The following is a 13,760-nucleotide window of genomic DNA, read 5'->3' as shown; positions in this document are numbered from 1 at the left end:
CTAATTTTTAACTTGTTTGCTGTTTTGTGTGTTTGCTGTTTTTTAATTACAAATGGCTGGATCTTCAAGTGATGCATCCTCCAAGCAGAATTCTCCTTCCAAAGCTTCAATTCTTGGTGAATTACATGAAGCTCAAAGAACAATTAGAAGGTTGGAAGAGAAATTGCAAAAGATGGAGGTCAAACAAACTAGACCATCTCCTTCTATCCATGATGGACATCATTCTCATAGACCATCTTCAAGAGCTTCTTCAAATGATGTTGGCCGTGAAGATGAGCATAGGAGAAGGAGACCTCCACCCCAAGTCCATGGACAAAGACATCATCACCAAGGGGAAAGAATTCACTACGGCAATGGCTTCTACCATGATGCAAAGTCCAAGCTTCCTTCGGTCAAACTACCTTGTTTTAATGGTTCTAGTGATCCAAATGTGTATTTAGATTGGGAGGCTAAGTGTGAACAAATTTTTGAGATCCATGAGATCCAAGATGAGCATAAGCTCAAGCTAGCCACCCTAGAGTTTAGTGATTATGCCATGAAATGGTGGCATGGGATTGTAAAGGACATTATCTATCACAAGGGTCCTCCCGTGGACTCTTGGAACTCTTTAAAGGATCATATGCGCGCTAGGTTTGTGCCCCCACATTTTAGGAAAGACCTCATGTTGAGACTCCAACGGTTTCAACAAGGCACGCTAAATGTGGATGAATATTATAAGGAGCTTGAGACGCTTGTGCTTAAAATTGAATTAGAAGAAAGTGAAGAAGCCATGGTTGCTAGGTTTGTGAGTGGTCTTAGGAAGGATATCCAAGACATTGTTGAGTTACAAGAGTATTCATCATTGGGCTCTTTAGTTCATCTTGCAATGAAGGTGGAAGTCCAACTTGCTAAGAAAAACTCTTTTAAAAATGCTTCCAATAATGGATACTACTCCAAGTCTTGGAGAAACAAAACTTCTTTTTCAAAACATCCTTCCAAAGATTCTTCTTTCAAACCCAAGGAATCTAAGCCATCAACATCTAGACCTAAGTCTCCCACTAGAACATCTAACACTAAATGCTTTAAATGTATGGGTTATGGTCATATTGCTGCAAATTGTCCTTCAAAACGAAGTATGTACATGCATGAGGGCATTGTAGTTAGTGAGCATGATTCGGATTCTTCAAAGCATTCATTGCATTCTCATGCATCTAGTGAGGAAGAGAGTGAATGTCCACTTGAAGGGGACTTGTTAGTTGTGAGAAGACTTCTTGGACAAGTTTCACAACCTTTTGATGAAAGTCAAAGGGAAAATATTTTCCATACAAGATGTCTTATTCAAAACAACATTTGTTCCTTGATAGTGGATGGGGGTAGTTGTGCAAATGTGGCTAGTACAAGAGTAGTAGATAAGCTTGGATTGCCTACTATCTCTCATACAAAGCCCTACAAATTACAATGGCTTAGTGAAGTAGGAGAAATAATTGTTAATAAACAAGTCCTCATCCATTTCTCCATTGGAAAATACAAAGATGAGGTATTATGTGATGTTGTGCCCATGGAAGCCACTCATGTTCTTTTGGGAAGGCCTTGGCAATTTGATAGAAAAGTTTTACATGATGGCTTTACCAACAAATTATCTTTTGAATTCCATGGTCACAAGGTTACTTTAAAATCTCTCTCTCCAAGAGAAGTCCATGAGGACCAAGTTATCATGAAGAAAAAGAGGGAGAGTGAAAAAGATAAAAAAGATAAAAAAGATAAGAGTTCTAAGCCTACACTCCTTGTGTCTAGGCGTGACATTGAAAGGGAAATAGTGGCTCATCATCCTCTTTTTTTAGCCATCCCTAGAACTCTTAGCATAGAAACACTTGTTGATAGTCCTCATTGCTTGGAAAATTTGGTAGAAGAGTTCAAAGATGTGTTTCAAGATCCTCCAAATGGCCTTCCACCTTTGAGAGGGATTGAGCACCAAATTGATTTGATACCGGGCTCTTCTTTACCAAATCGTCCCGCATATAGGACCAATCCAAGTGAAACCAAGGAAATTCGCCAACAAGTTGAGGCTTTGATTGAAAAAGGGTGGGTGCAAGATAGCATGAGTCCTTGTGCTATGCCTATCATCTTAGTGCCAAAAAAGGATGGCACATGGCGAATGTGTTCGGATTGTAGGGCCATAAATAACATAACCATTAAGTATAGGCATCCCATACCTAGATTAGATGATTTGTTGGATGAATTACATGGTTCAAAAATCTTTTCAAAGATTGATCTTAAAAGCGGCTACAATCAAATCCGTATCAAACCGGGTGATGAATGGAAGACGGCTTTTAAGACCAACTTTGGTTTATATGAGTGGTTAGTTATGCCTTTTGGTTTAACTAATGCACCAAGTACCTTCATGCGCCTCATGCATCATGTTCTTAGACCTTTCATTGGTAAGTTTGTTGTGGTTTACTTTGATGACATTCTCATTTATAGCTTATCTTTGAATGACCATAGGTTGCATGTTAGGCAAGTTTTGGAAACCCTTAGGAAGGAACATTTGTATGCTAACCTTGCTAAATGTATGTTTGCTCTTGATCATATAGAATTCCTAGGGTTTGTTGTGAGTTGTAAAGGGGTCCATGTGGACAAAACCAAGGTGGTGGCCATTCAAAAGTGGCCTACACCGAAATCTTTGAATGAGGTCCGAAGTTTTCATGGGCTTGCTTCTTTCTATAGAAGATTTGTCCCAAACTTTGGTACCATTGCCGCACCACTCAATGACATAGTGAAAAAGGATGTGGTCTTTCATTGGGGAGAAGCACAACAAAATGCTTTTGATACTTTGAAAGAAAAATTGACTAATGCTCCCATCTTGGCCCTTCCTAATTTCACTAAGACATTTGAGATTGAGTGTGATGCTTCAAGCATAGGTATTGGGGCTGTTCTCCTTCAAGAGGGCCACCCCATAGCCTATTTTAGTGAGAAATTGAAGGGAAGTCATCTCAACTATTCCACCTATGATAAGGAATTATATGCACTTGTTAGGGCTTTGTTTACTTGGCAACACTATCTTTTTCCCAAAGAGTTTGTGATACATAGTGATCATGAATCTCTTAAATATTTAAAAAGCCAAAACAAACTTAACAAGAGGCATGCTAAGTGGGTGGAATTCATTGAGCAATTTCCTTATGTGATCAAACACAAGCAAGGCAAAATAAATATTGTGGCGGATGCTCTTTCTAGAAGATACACCTTGCTAAATCTTTTAACCTCTCAATATCTTGGTTTTGATCACATTAAGGAACTTTATCATGATGACCTTGATTTTTCTCTCCTCTATCAAGAGTGTCTTAAGGGAGGACACAAAGATTTTTTTATTCAAGATGGCTTTCTTTTTAAAGGAAAACGTCTTTGTGTTCCCCAATGCTCTATTAGATTATCTCTTGTTAGAGAAGCTCATGAGGGGGGCTTAATGGGACATTTTGGGGTTGCTAAAACTTTGGATGTGTTGCATGAACATTTCTTTTGGCCTCATATGCATAAACATGTTCATAGTTTGTGTGATAAATGCATAGCTTGCCGCAAAGCTAAATCTAAAATGCATCCCCATGGTCTTTATACTCCTCTTCCTATCCCTTCAATGCCTTGGGTAGATATATCTATGGATTTCATCTTAGGCTTACCCAAGACATCAAAGGGAAAGGACTCCATTTTTGTGGTAGTGGATCGTTTTTCAAAAATGGCTCACTTTATTCCTTGCCACAAAGTGGATGATGCATGCCACATTGCAAACCTCTTCTTCCAAGAAGTGGTTCGCTTGCATGGGATTCCTAGGTCTATAGTGTCCGATAGAGATCCTAAGTTCTTGAGTCACTTTTGGAAGACCTTGTGGGGCAAGCTTGGAACTAAGCTTTTATTTTCTACCACTTGCCACCCACAAACCGATGGTCAAACCGAGGTGGTAAATAGAACTTTGGGACAACTATTGAGATGCTTTATTTCGGGGAATCCTAGAGTGTGGGAGAATTTACTACCCCATGTTGAGTTTGCATATAACCGAGTAGTAAATTCTACCACCTCCCTTTCTCCTTTTGAGGTGGTCTATGGGTTTAATCCCCTAACACCTCTTGATCTTCTTCCTATTCCCCTTCTTGACGATGTCTTGTGCAAAGATGGGGATGAAAAGGCTTCTTTTGTGAAAACTTTGCATAAAGACATCAAGAAGAGAATTGAGAAGAAGGTTGGCAAGTATGCTGAACTTGCCAATAAGAGGAGAAAAGCATTGTTGTTTGATGAGGGCGATTGGGTTTGGCTTCACTTGAGGAAGGATCGTTTTCCTACTCAAAGGAAGTCCAAACTAATGCCTCGAGGGGATGGACCTTTCCAAGTCCTCAAGAGGATTAATGACAATGCTTATGAGTTAGATATGCCTGATACATTCTTAGGTAGTCATACTTTTAATGTCAGCGATCTAACTCCTTTTTCTGTAGGTCTCCAGAATTCGTGGTCGAATTCTCTCCAACTCGGGGAGTATGATGGAGATCAAGCCCAAGAGAACATGGAGGCCACTCATCAAGCTCAAGAAGAGGTGGAGGCACAAATGGAGGATGCCCATGGAGGTCAAAGTCCACCTCAAAGGATTACAAGAAGCATGTTCAAAGCCTTGGGAGCAAGAGGACATTTATTTTCTCTTTTTGTAGTGTCTTTAGTTGAAGGTGCTTAGAGGGAAACCTTAGAAACCTCTTTTGTTATAGCATCTTTTAGGTTTTAAATAGGACCTTTAGGGGGGTGTATTAGTAGATAGGTGTAGGTGTAGTTTTTGGGAGGTGTCATAGTAGAAAAAGGTCACACCTCCCATGTGACTTGTTTTTGGTGGGAATTTCAAATGAGTTTATTTGAAATTTCCCACCTATTTTTCAGCACCTTAGGCTATAAATAGAGGTGCTTCCTTTGTAAAATGCAGATTTGAATTTTATCTAAAGAAACTATACTCAAAATTGGAGTGAGCATTTGGAGAGCTTTGAGCTTCTTCTCTAGTCTTATCTTGAAGGACCATGGTTTCCTCAAGTGGCGGCTTCCACACTCATCTAGGAGCATCCATTCTTCTAGTGGCGTGATCATCCAACCATTCCTCCATCTTCATGAGCATTCTCTTCTCCTTCCTTTCTTCTTCTTCAATTTGTTCTTGTTGCCTTGAGTTTTGAGTTGTTTTTGTTTCGGTTCCTATAATTTTCCAGCACCTTTATTCTGTTTAGTTTTTAAATTCTGTTCGGTTCTTTTGTTTTAAGTTCAATTCTGTTCGGTTTATTCTTTTCCTTCTCCTTTGTTGATTCAATTTGACAATATTTGGTTCATCCAAATGAGTTTGGGATTTGGTACTTGTTTTGGTGAGTTCTTGATCTTAGAACCATGATCCAACTTCTAAGAAAGTGCCTCTACATTTTCCAGCTCAAGGTGATTCCTCAAAGTGTCAAGAATCTTGTTCTATGTGGCTATTGGAATCACATCAGATAATGTCCTTTACAACACCATGCCACCATTTCATGGCATAATCACTAAACTCTAAGGTGGCTAGCTTAAGCTTATGCTCATCTTGGATCTCATGGATCTCAAATATTTGTTCACACTTAGCCTCCCAATCTAAATATACATTAGGATCACTAGAACCATTAAAACAAGGAAGCTTGACCGAAGGTAGCCTAGCCTTTGCATCTTGGTAGAAGCCATTGCCATAGTGATGTCTCTCCCCTTGGTTATGATGTCTATGTCCATGAAATTGGGGTGGAGTTATCCTTCTCCTATGGTCTTCTTCACGGCCAAAATCATTTGAAGAAGCTCTTGTTGAAGGTCTATGTGAATGATGCCCATCATGGATAGAAGGAGATGGCCTAGCTTGTTGCACCTCCATCTTTTGCAATTTCTCTTCCAAACGACTAATGGTGTGTTGTGCTTCATGCAACTCTCCAAGAACCGAAGCTTTGGAAGGAGAATGTTGCTTGTAAGATGCATCACTTGAAAATCCAGCCATTTGCAAATAAAAACAGCAAACACACAAAAACAGCAAACAAGTCAAGAAACAAAATTAGCAAAAACAGTGAATTTGGCAATGAAACTGCCGAAGTGAATTTGGCCAGAAAAATAGGTCACTCTCAAAGAAATAATGTCCTTGCACCAATCTGATCTTGAGGTCTTGGAATCCTCAAATGAAATATGTCAAAGCAAGGCACACCAATCTCAAAGCCAACCACAACAAAACCAATGAAGCAATAAAGACAAACAAGAAAAAGTATAAGCAATGAAAGGCTAGAACAAAAGGAATACTAGATGTTTGACAAACTCAAAGATTAATGAACAAAAGACAAGCAAGAAAATTAAAGAACTCAATGAGAAAGTAGGCACACAAAAGAGTACTTAAAGAAAAGTACTAGAGTAGATGAAGAAAACAAAAATTAGCTACTGGAAAATATTTTTATGCAAACTATACTTGATGTTCACTGATTTAACTGGAATGATATAGAGCGAACTGGATAATGAAATTTTAACCACACAAACTTCAAGATCTTAACTCAAAAATGGCACTGGAATTATGCAAAAACAGTAAGCCAATTAATTGAGATAAATTTTTCAAAATCGCTGCCAGATTACCGTATTTTTTTCGACAGAATTGTACACTTTTTGTATTTTATTTATCATTTTTTGTGTACTTTGAATTTTTTAGTACTTATTTTTTCTACTCTTTTCTAACACTTTGAAGATCACAAATCCAGAATTTTCCAGTGATTAAATCAATTGCAAGAAGGAAAAACAGTAAGCACGTTTTCAGAAAACAGAGGAAGCCTAATAGGAATGAAAAACATAATTATGAACTAGCAAAGACATAATGGAAAATGATGTATAGGAACTTGTATAGGTCTAAAATACAAGCATGAACTCAAACTAAAACAGAAAATGCACAAAGGATCAAGTATCAAACTCGGAAAAATTATATGACACCAAAGCAAGAAACAACAAAATCAATAAAAGTACTACAAGAAGTGATGACAATTATGGAAAAAACAAGACTAAGACAAAACTTGTATGGATTCAAAAAGGAAAATACTCGAACATATGATAGGCAAAAGAATTAAAACAGCAAGCAAACTCAAATAAGCCTAAAACAGAACCTTAAATTGCAAGAAAATAAAGAGCTCTTGAAATTAAAGTGCAACACAACTCAAAATTTAAACAGGAACACACCTAAACTCTTGATACCACATTATGTGATTCCACTAGCACACTTTGAATGATTCTTGACATTCTTAGGAATCATCTTGAGTTGGTTATGAGATAGGCACTTTATCATAGAATTGGATCAAGGTTCTATGAAGAAGAACTCACCAAAACTAGTGCCAAAACACAAACTCATATGGAAGTTTCAATTATTGTCAAATTGAACCGATTAAAATGAAAGGAAAAGCAACCAGCTGAAAAAATAAGATTGCCGAACCAAAAGACAATGAACACAAGCTAAGACATGAATATGAAAAAAGAAGGAAGGAAGGAGAAGAGAGAGCTCATGAAGATGGAGGAATGGTTGGATGATCACACCACTAGGAGGATGGAGACTCCAAGATAAGTGTGCAAGCCGCCACTTGAGGTAACCATTGAACCATCAAGATAAGACTAGTGAAGAAGGCACAAAGCTCTCCAATGCTCTCTCAAATATTGAGTATAGTTTCTCTAATTAAAATTCAAATCTCAAATGTACAAGGGCAACACCTTAATTTATAGCCTAGAGGTGTTGAAATGCAAAGCTAAAAGAATTCAAAATTCCCCCCTAAATTCAAATGCAACCGGCGCCAACTATGGTCATGAAGAAGGTGTGACCTTCTTTCTCACTTTGGCACCTCCCTAGTTACTCCTACACCTATCTACTAACGCACCCCCCTTAACACTCCTAACTAAGGACCTAAAGATGCTTTAACAAAAGAGGTTTCTAATGTTTCCCTCTTAAGCACCTTCACACAAAGAAATTACAAAAAGAGAAAATAAACGTCCCTTAGCTCCTAAAGCTTTGAACATGCTTCTTGTAAGCCTTTGAGGTGGGCTTTGACCTCCATGGGCGTCCTCCACTTAAGTCTCAACCTCTTCTTGCTCTTGATGATTGGCCTCCATGTCCACTTGAGCTTGATCTCCATCAAGGGGGGTTGTGGAGGGAGGTCATCAAATCTAAGTATGGTGGATAGAAAGGCCTGAAGGAACAACAGACTATTAATAACAAAGTCTCTTTGTGGTGGAGAGATTTGATGAGGGTCTGGAGTTCAAAGGAGTGGGGAGGGAAGTTTGAAGATCGTTTTAATTGGAAGGTTGGAAATGAGAAATATATTCTATTTTGGATAGACAATTGGGTAGTCTTTGAAGTCTTGAAAAATTGATTTTCGAGGTTATTCTCTTTGTCTGTTTTTAAGGAAGCAAATCTATGTGATTGTGGATTATGGGTTAATGGGGTCTGGGAGTGGAACTTAAGGTGGAGAATGGGTCTTTTTGCTTGGGAGGAGGATAAAGTAAGTCAGCTCTTAGAGATGATTTCTAACAAGAGGCCCGAGTTGGAGACAATAGACATATGGGTTTGGAAGGATAGTGAGACAACAACGTTTTTAGTAAAGTCTGCTTACGAGTTATTAAAGGGAGACGAAGGCGAGGAAGATTATAGAATGTACAATTTTTTCTGGAGAATTAAGGTGTTTCCTTCAGCCCATGTCACAGCTTGGAGGCTGATTGAAAACAAGGTAGACTCTAAGGTAAATCTGGAGAGTCGAGGGATAGGAATCGAGAGCAAGAGGAGTCAAAAAATCATTTATTCTTCGGATGCATAGTTGCTTGGCTAATTTGGAATCTTTGTGACGAATGGTTAGGAGTGAGTTCGGTTGATCTTATCGTCCATAGGTCACATTTCAAACATTTCAAAATTCTGGATGTGTCTACTTCAGTTAATCTTATTATGGGTAATGCTTGGATAGCGTTGATTAGCGAGATTTGGAGACACGAGAGTAATTGTTTATTTAAAGATGGAGTGGTTGATTATACTGAAGGTTTTTCCCTGACAAATGTTAAGGTTTGGTCTTGGATCGCTTGAAAGATATCATCAGCGAGTTTCTCATTCTCTAACTAGTGTCTAGAACCCTTGGTATGTATGTATTTGATTTAATGTCATTATGAGGGTTGATCCTTGACCTTTTTGCTTCTTCTTTAGTTGGTAGTGTTGGGAAAGACAGTATGAGATTTTTTTATGATTTTTTTGATGATTATGTGGAAAGATACTCTTTATTCTTTCTTACTCTGTATGAAAGTTAAATCACTCCTTAAGTAAGCCGATTTAATTTAATTGTTTCTTGCTGATAAAAAAAATAAATCCTTTCATAAATATATCTAATTTTGAGATACTCAATTTTTTTAACACATATTTCTACTATATTCAAATTCGAATGTATCCACCATACAAAGACAAAATCACTTGTGAAGGAACAAATTACTTTTCATAAAGTTATGTTATTTGGTCTTTAAAACATTAATTTTAAAACATTAATGTGACTAAGGAGCACATTTTCACCCACTCTTAAAAAGAACCTTTTAAGATATAGTTTTTGAAAAATGAAAAGTTGGCAACTCAAGTGTTTTATCATTTCAAGACTGGCGAAAATCCCTCCAGTAAAAGCATTTAATGTTGTGTTACCAAGAAATGTTATTCTCAAATACCTCAACTTCATAATAACTAGCATCGCGTAAAGTTAGGTTGAGATTAAGCTATTTCAATTACTCAAAAGTTATTCAAAACTCTTTCATCCTAGTCAAAAATATCATTCAAATGAATTCTTACTTTAATATACTATTAATATAATTCAATTATAAATCAACCAATAATCACTTAAATCATATAATTAACCAAAATATAAGGCTACTAAAACATATTATTGGTAGACTTCTGGAATATGGAAGGGAACTTATAATTACTTTTTGGCTCATTGTTCTCTTGCTAACTTATTGATTCGAATGTTAAAACATTCTTTGTGGATAACATACATTGCACTATGTATTCATTACTTATTGATATCGAGTTCATTCCTCGTTGTATTCATAATTTTAGTCATAGATATAAAAAAATTTACCTCCTTAATAGTTCTGTAAAACACGTTCAAATTTATAAAAAAAAATACAATGTAATTTATATTTAAAAATTAATTTAGAACTACATTATAATTATAGTCACGACTAATCTTTATATTGTAATATGTATTCAAACTTTTTATATCCAGAAAAAAGAAATACGAACACTTTATTACATGCAATATAGAAAGTTGACGAGAACACTAGATAAAATTTTCATATTGTCAAAGTCGTGAAAACATACAAACAAAATATGGATAAAACTTAGGACATTAAACATTTGTGAGAGGAAGTTGTATTAGCTAAGTTTAAAAGAAGAAAAGAATCTACAAATAAAAAGGAAGGGAGAAAAGAAAAGGAATCCATTGGATTTGATAGGAATAAGAGGAGAAGTGAAGTTGTGATAATATTGGGGAATGCTGTCTCAAAAATGATTTCATTTTATAAGAATAGCATATAATTTACAAGGGCTGCTATCAGCAGAAAAGAGGCACGGCAGTGAAATTAGCTTGGACTTTGACATTTCTCTTTCTTTAGAAGGACAAAAAATGGGCAAAACTCCAAGCTTCAGCATCTCTCAATTTATGTCCTATTTCAAAATATTTGAACTGAGATACATGACATGATCAAGTTCATCAAAAACATGTCACCATATATGCGTGCATGCATGCCTCCGATTTTCCTCCCCTTCTGCCTTTTTTCTCCCTCTGATCATTCGGTCTGTTTTGGCGCGCGTGTGTGAGTGTTTGGATCATGCACAAAGTCATTAATTGTTGGATATATATGAAGATGCCGGAGAGCAATCTTTCCTAGGCCTGCGCTGCAATTCTCACCTACAAAAGCAACTCTGTACTAAGCTAGCATATTGACAGAACAACCATTAAACCTGAACCTCCTCTATCCTCCTAATGGCTTCCTTCATGTTAAGTCGTTGGTCGGGGTTGCTCTCCGTGCAAGCAGCCCCTATTTGGAGAAGTTGCAGCATTTGATTGAGGGAGTTAGAGTGACTGCTCTTCAACTCTGGATCAATCAACTCGGCCTCTCTTCTGTCAGAGATTGCAGTGAACACCCACTGCACTACGTCAGTGCCACCCTTCCCATTACTGTGATACTGAGAAGGGAATTTCCCGGTGATGATCTCAAGAACGATGATTCCGAGGCAATAAACGTCGGTTTTCTGTGTAACACGCTGGTATGATACGTAATCCGGAGTTTTGTAGGCAAACATTGTCTGTACGGCGTAGTTGTGGTTGATGAGTGGATGAAAGGCGAAATCGCCCAGGAGAGGCTCGTAGTTTTCAGCTAGCAAAACATTGCTGGATTTCAAGTTTCCATGTGGCAGGTCTTCGTTAGGAAATTCTTTGTATAGAAACCCTAACCCTCGTGCTATTCCCTTCACAATTTTCAAACGGATTGGCCAGTTCAGGTCCGAATGATTCGATCCTCTGTCACCTGAAATACATTTTACTTCATCCCTTAATTCCACGTATCACTGTATCACCTTGCATGCAAATAATTTTCACCGAATAACACCAAGAGAGTAACGCACTAATGGTATGATTATGATTAGATAAAACTTTCGCATTTATAGATTTTGGAGTAATGAGTCTTACTCCAGTATAATCATGAAAAATGAATAGCTAGAAATGAATGTGGTACCGTGCAAGACGTATAGCAAGCTTCCTTTGGGCATGTATTCTGTGACGAACAGCTTTTCCTCCTTGCGGTAATGGTAAGCGAGAGGGGTCAAGATGTTAGGGTTTCTGAGTCTCCCAAAGCGTCTCATTTCGGCGTCGAAGATGTCTCTGCTCACTTTATTCATCTCTCGCATCCGCTTTACCACCACAGACAACCCACTAGCCATGGCGGCTTTGTACGCCGAACCCAGCCCACCGTTTCCGAGAACCTCCGCCGCAGCCTTCATCAAATCGGGCAAGCCAAATGTGCCCCTCTCATCGTTAACCATCACGAGGTCGCCAATACTGCGCGAGCCCCCTTTCTTCGATGTCGTGGAAGACTCCTTCTTGCTTCCCTCGGAGGTTCCCCTGCTGTGGTTGGTGCTTGGCACGTGCACCTGCACCACCTCCTCCGCGTTATCCCTGCTCATCACGCTGAAGTCGTCGTCGCGTTGACGCTTGGATCGCATAATGACAAAAGCCCCTGCGAGAACAGCGGCAATGAAGATGAGAATAACCACCTTCAATCCCCAACCAGTGCTTTCACTGGCCTTTGGCTCGGATTCGCACTCTATAGCCAGTGGCTTCCCGCAGAGTTCTTTGTTTTCGGAGAAGGATTTGGGGTCGAAGCGCGACATGGAGGAGGGGATTTGGCCTTGGAGGTTGTTGTGGGACATGTCGAGGGATTTGATGTCCTGTTTGAGTTCGGGGACGCGGCCGGAGAACTGGTTGTTTTCGAGATGGAGCTCGGATAAGAAACGGAGGTTGGTTATGGATTCGGGGATGGGGCCAGTGAATTTGTTGTAGGAGAGCCATATTTTCTTCAAGGAGGCTAACTGGGAGAAGAAGTCGGAGGGGATGGGTCCAGAGAACTGGTTGTTGGTCAAGTAGAGGGCCTTGAGGACTCCGAGTTTGTTGAAGGGAGGGATGGGACCGGAGAAGGAGTTGTTGACGAAACTGATGGAGCGGAGAGAGGGGATTTGGGAGAGGGCTTCGATATCGATGGAGCCGGAGAGGGAGAGGTCGGTGAGATGGATGCTGCTGATGCCATTATTGAGGCAGATGACGCCGACCCAGCGGGCGGAGCAAGGGTTCTGGTCGGGGATCCAGGAGGGGAGGGTTTGGGGGTTGGAGAAGGATTTTTTGAGGGCGAGGAGGGCTTGGTTATCAGTGAGGGGGAGGGAGAGAGGGAGGAGGGAGAGGAGGAGGAGGAAGAAGAAGAGGTGAACAGCGGCCATCGCCGTGCCGGAAATCTTATGCGTCCGGGAGAGAAATGGACCGCTGCTCGGAGAGATTGAGGTTCTCTGATTGTTTTGGATTTGCCTTTTTTTGTTTTGTCTTGTTGAATTTGGGGTACCGCCTACAGGATTGGAAAACAACCTAGCTAGGTTGTCGTGCGTGTTTGAGAGATGGAGCTCCCACAATTACCATCATTCTAACAATAGCTTCCTCGCTTTCTCCTTCTAATTTTTCCCATTATTTTCGTCCACTCTTGACCCTGTCACCTCCATTTCTGGCCTTCACCTTTTGCGGCTATCAACGCCTCTTCCATGCATACATTTTCCCTCCACCTCCCATGCCTGCATGCATCCATCGCTACCTCTTTCTCTCTTCCTATCTTCTATATATATAACCCCTTTTCTTAATATTTTATTTAATCATTTCATTTAATATTTTATTAATATATAAACTTCTTAAATAAAAGTAAGACAAATTATGCCTTTTCAAAAATAGCTTTTTCCTATAAATAAGATAAGAGTAGTCATATTTTGACCTCCTTCTAAAAAACGAAACACTCCATAGCTTAAAATAATAATATTTTAATTATATCTATTTTATTTTATAAGCTCGTTGTAATGCGGGTGAATTTTTTTTTTGAAAATATAAGTTTGAGATCTTACTTTTATTTTAGAATACTTTTAACAATAAAATATTATATTTAACTAATAAAAAATTAAAATAAAATAATAATAT

At 38.7% G+C, this 13,760-nt stretch overlaps 1 protein-coding gene across 1 annotated transcript; it reads right to left on the bottom strand.

The window, feature by feature from the left end:
- Positions 1-10,303: 10,303 nt before the first annotated feature.
- On the bottom strand, positions 10,304-13,384 carry LOC137805872 (pollen receptor-like kinase 3). Its single transcript, XM_068605767.1, has 2 exons — positions 11,770-13,384; positions 10,304-11,562 (listed from the first exon to the last, which is right to left on the bottom strand). Exons 1-2 carry the CDS (start codon positions 13,022-13,024, stop codon positions 10,991-10,993), a joined length of 1,827 nt encoding a protein of 608 aa, XP_068461868.1. The 5' UTR covers positions 13,025-13,384; the 3' UTR covers positions 10,304-10,990.
- Between the last annotated feature and the right edge of the window lie 376 nt (positions 13,385-13,760).

Source organism: Phaseolus vulgaris, chromosome 3 (assembly GCF_000499845.2).
Source record: "Phaseolus vulgaris cultivar G19833 chromosome 3, P. vulgaris v2.0, whole genome shotgun sequence".
NCBI lineage: Eukaryota > Viridiplantae > Streptophyta > Magnoliopsida > Fabales > Fabaceae > Phaseolus > Phaseolus vulgaris.
Note: the sequence above shows the minus strand (reverse complement) of the source record. Positions and strands in the feature narration are given on the sequence as shown.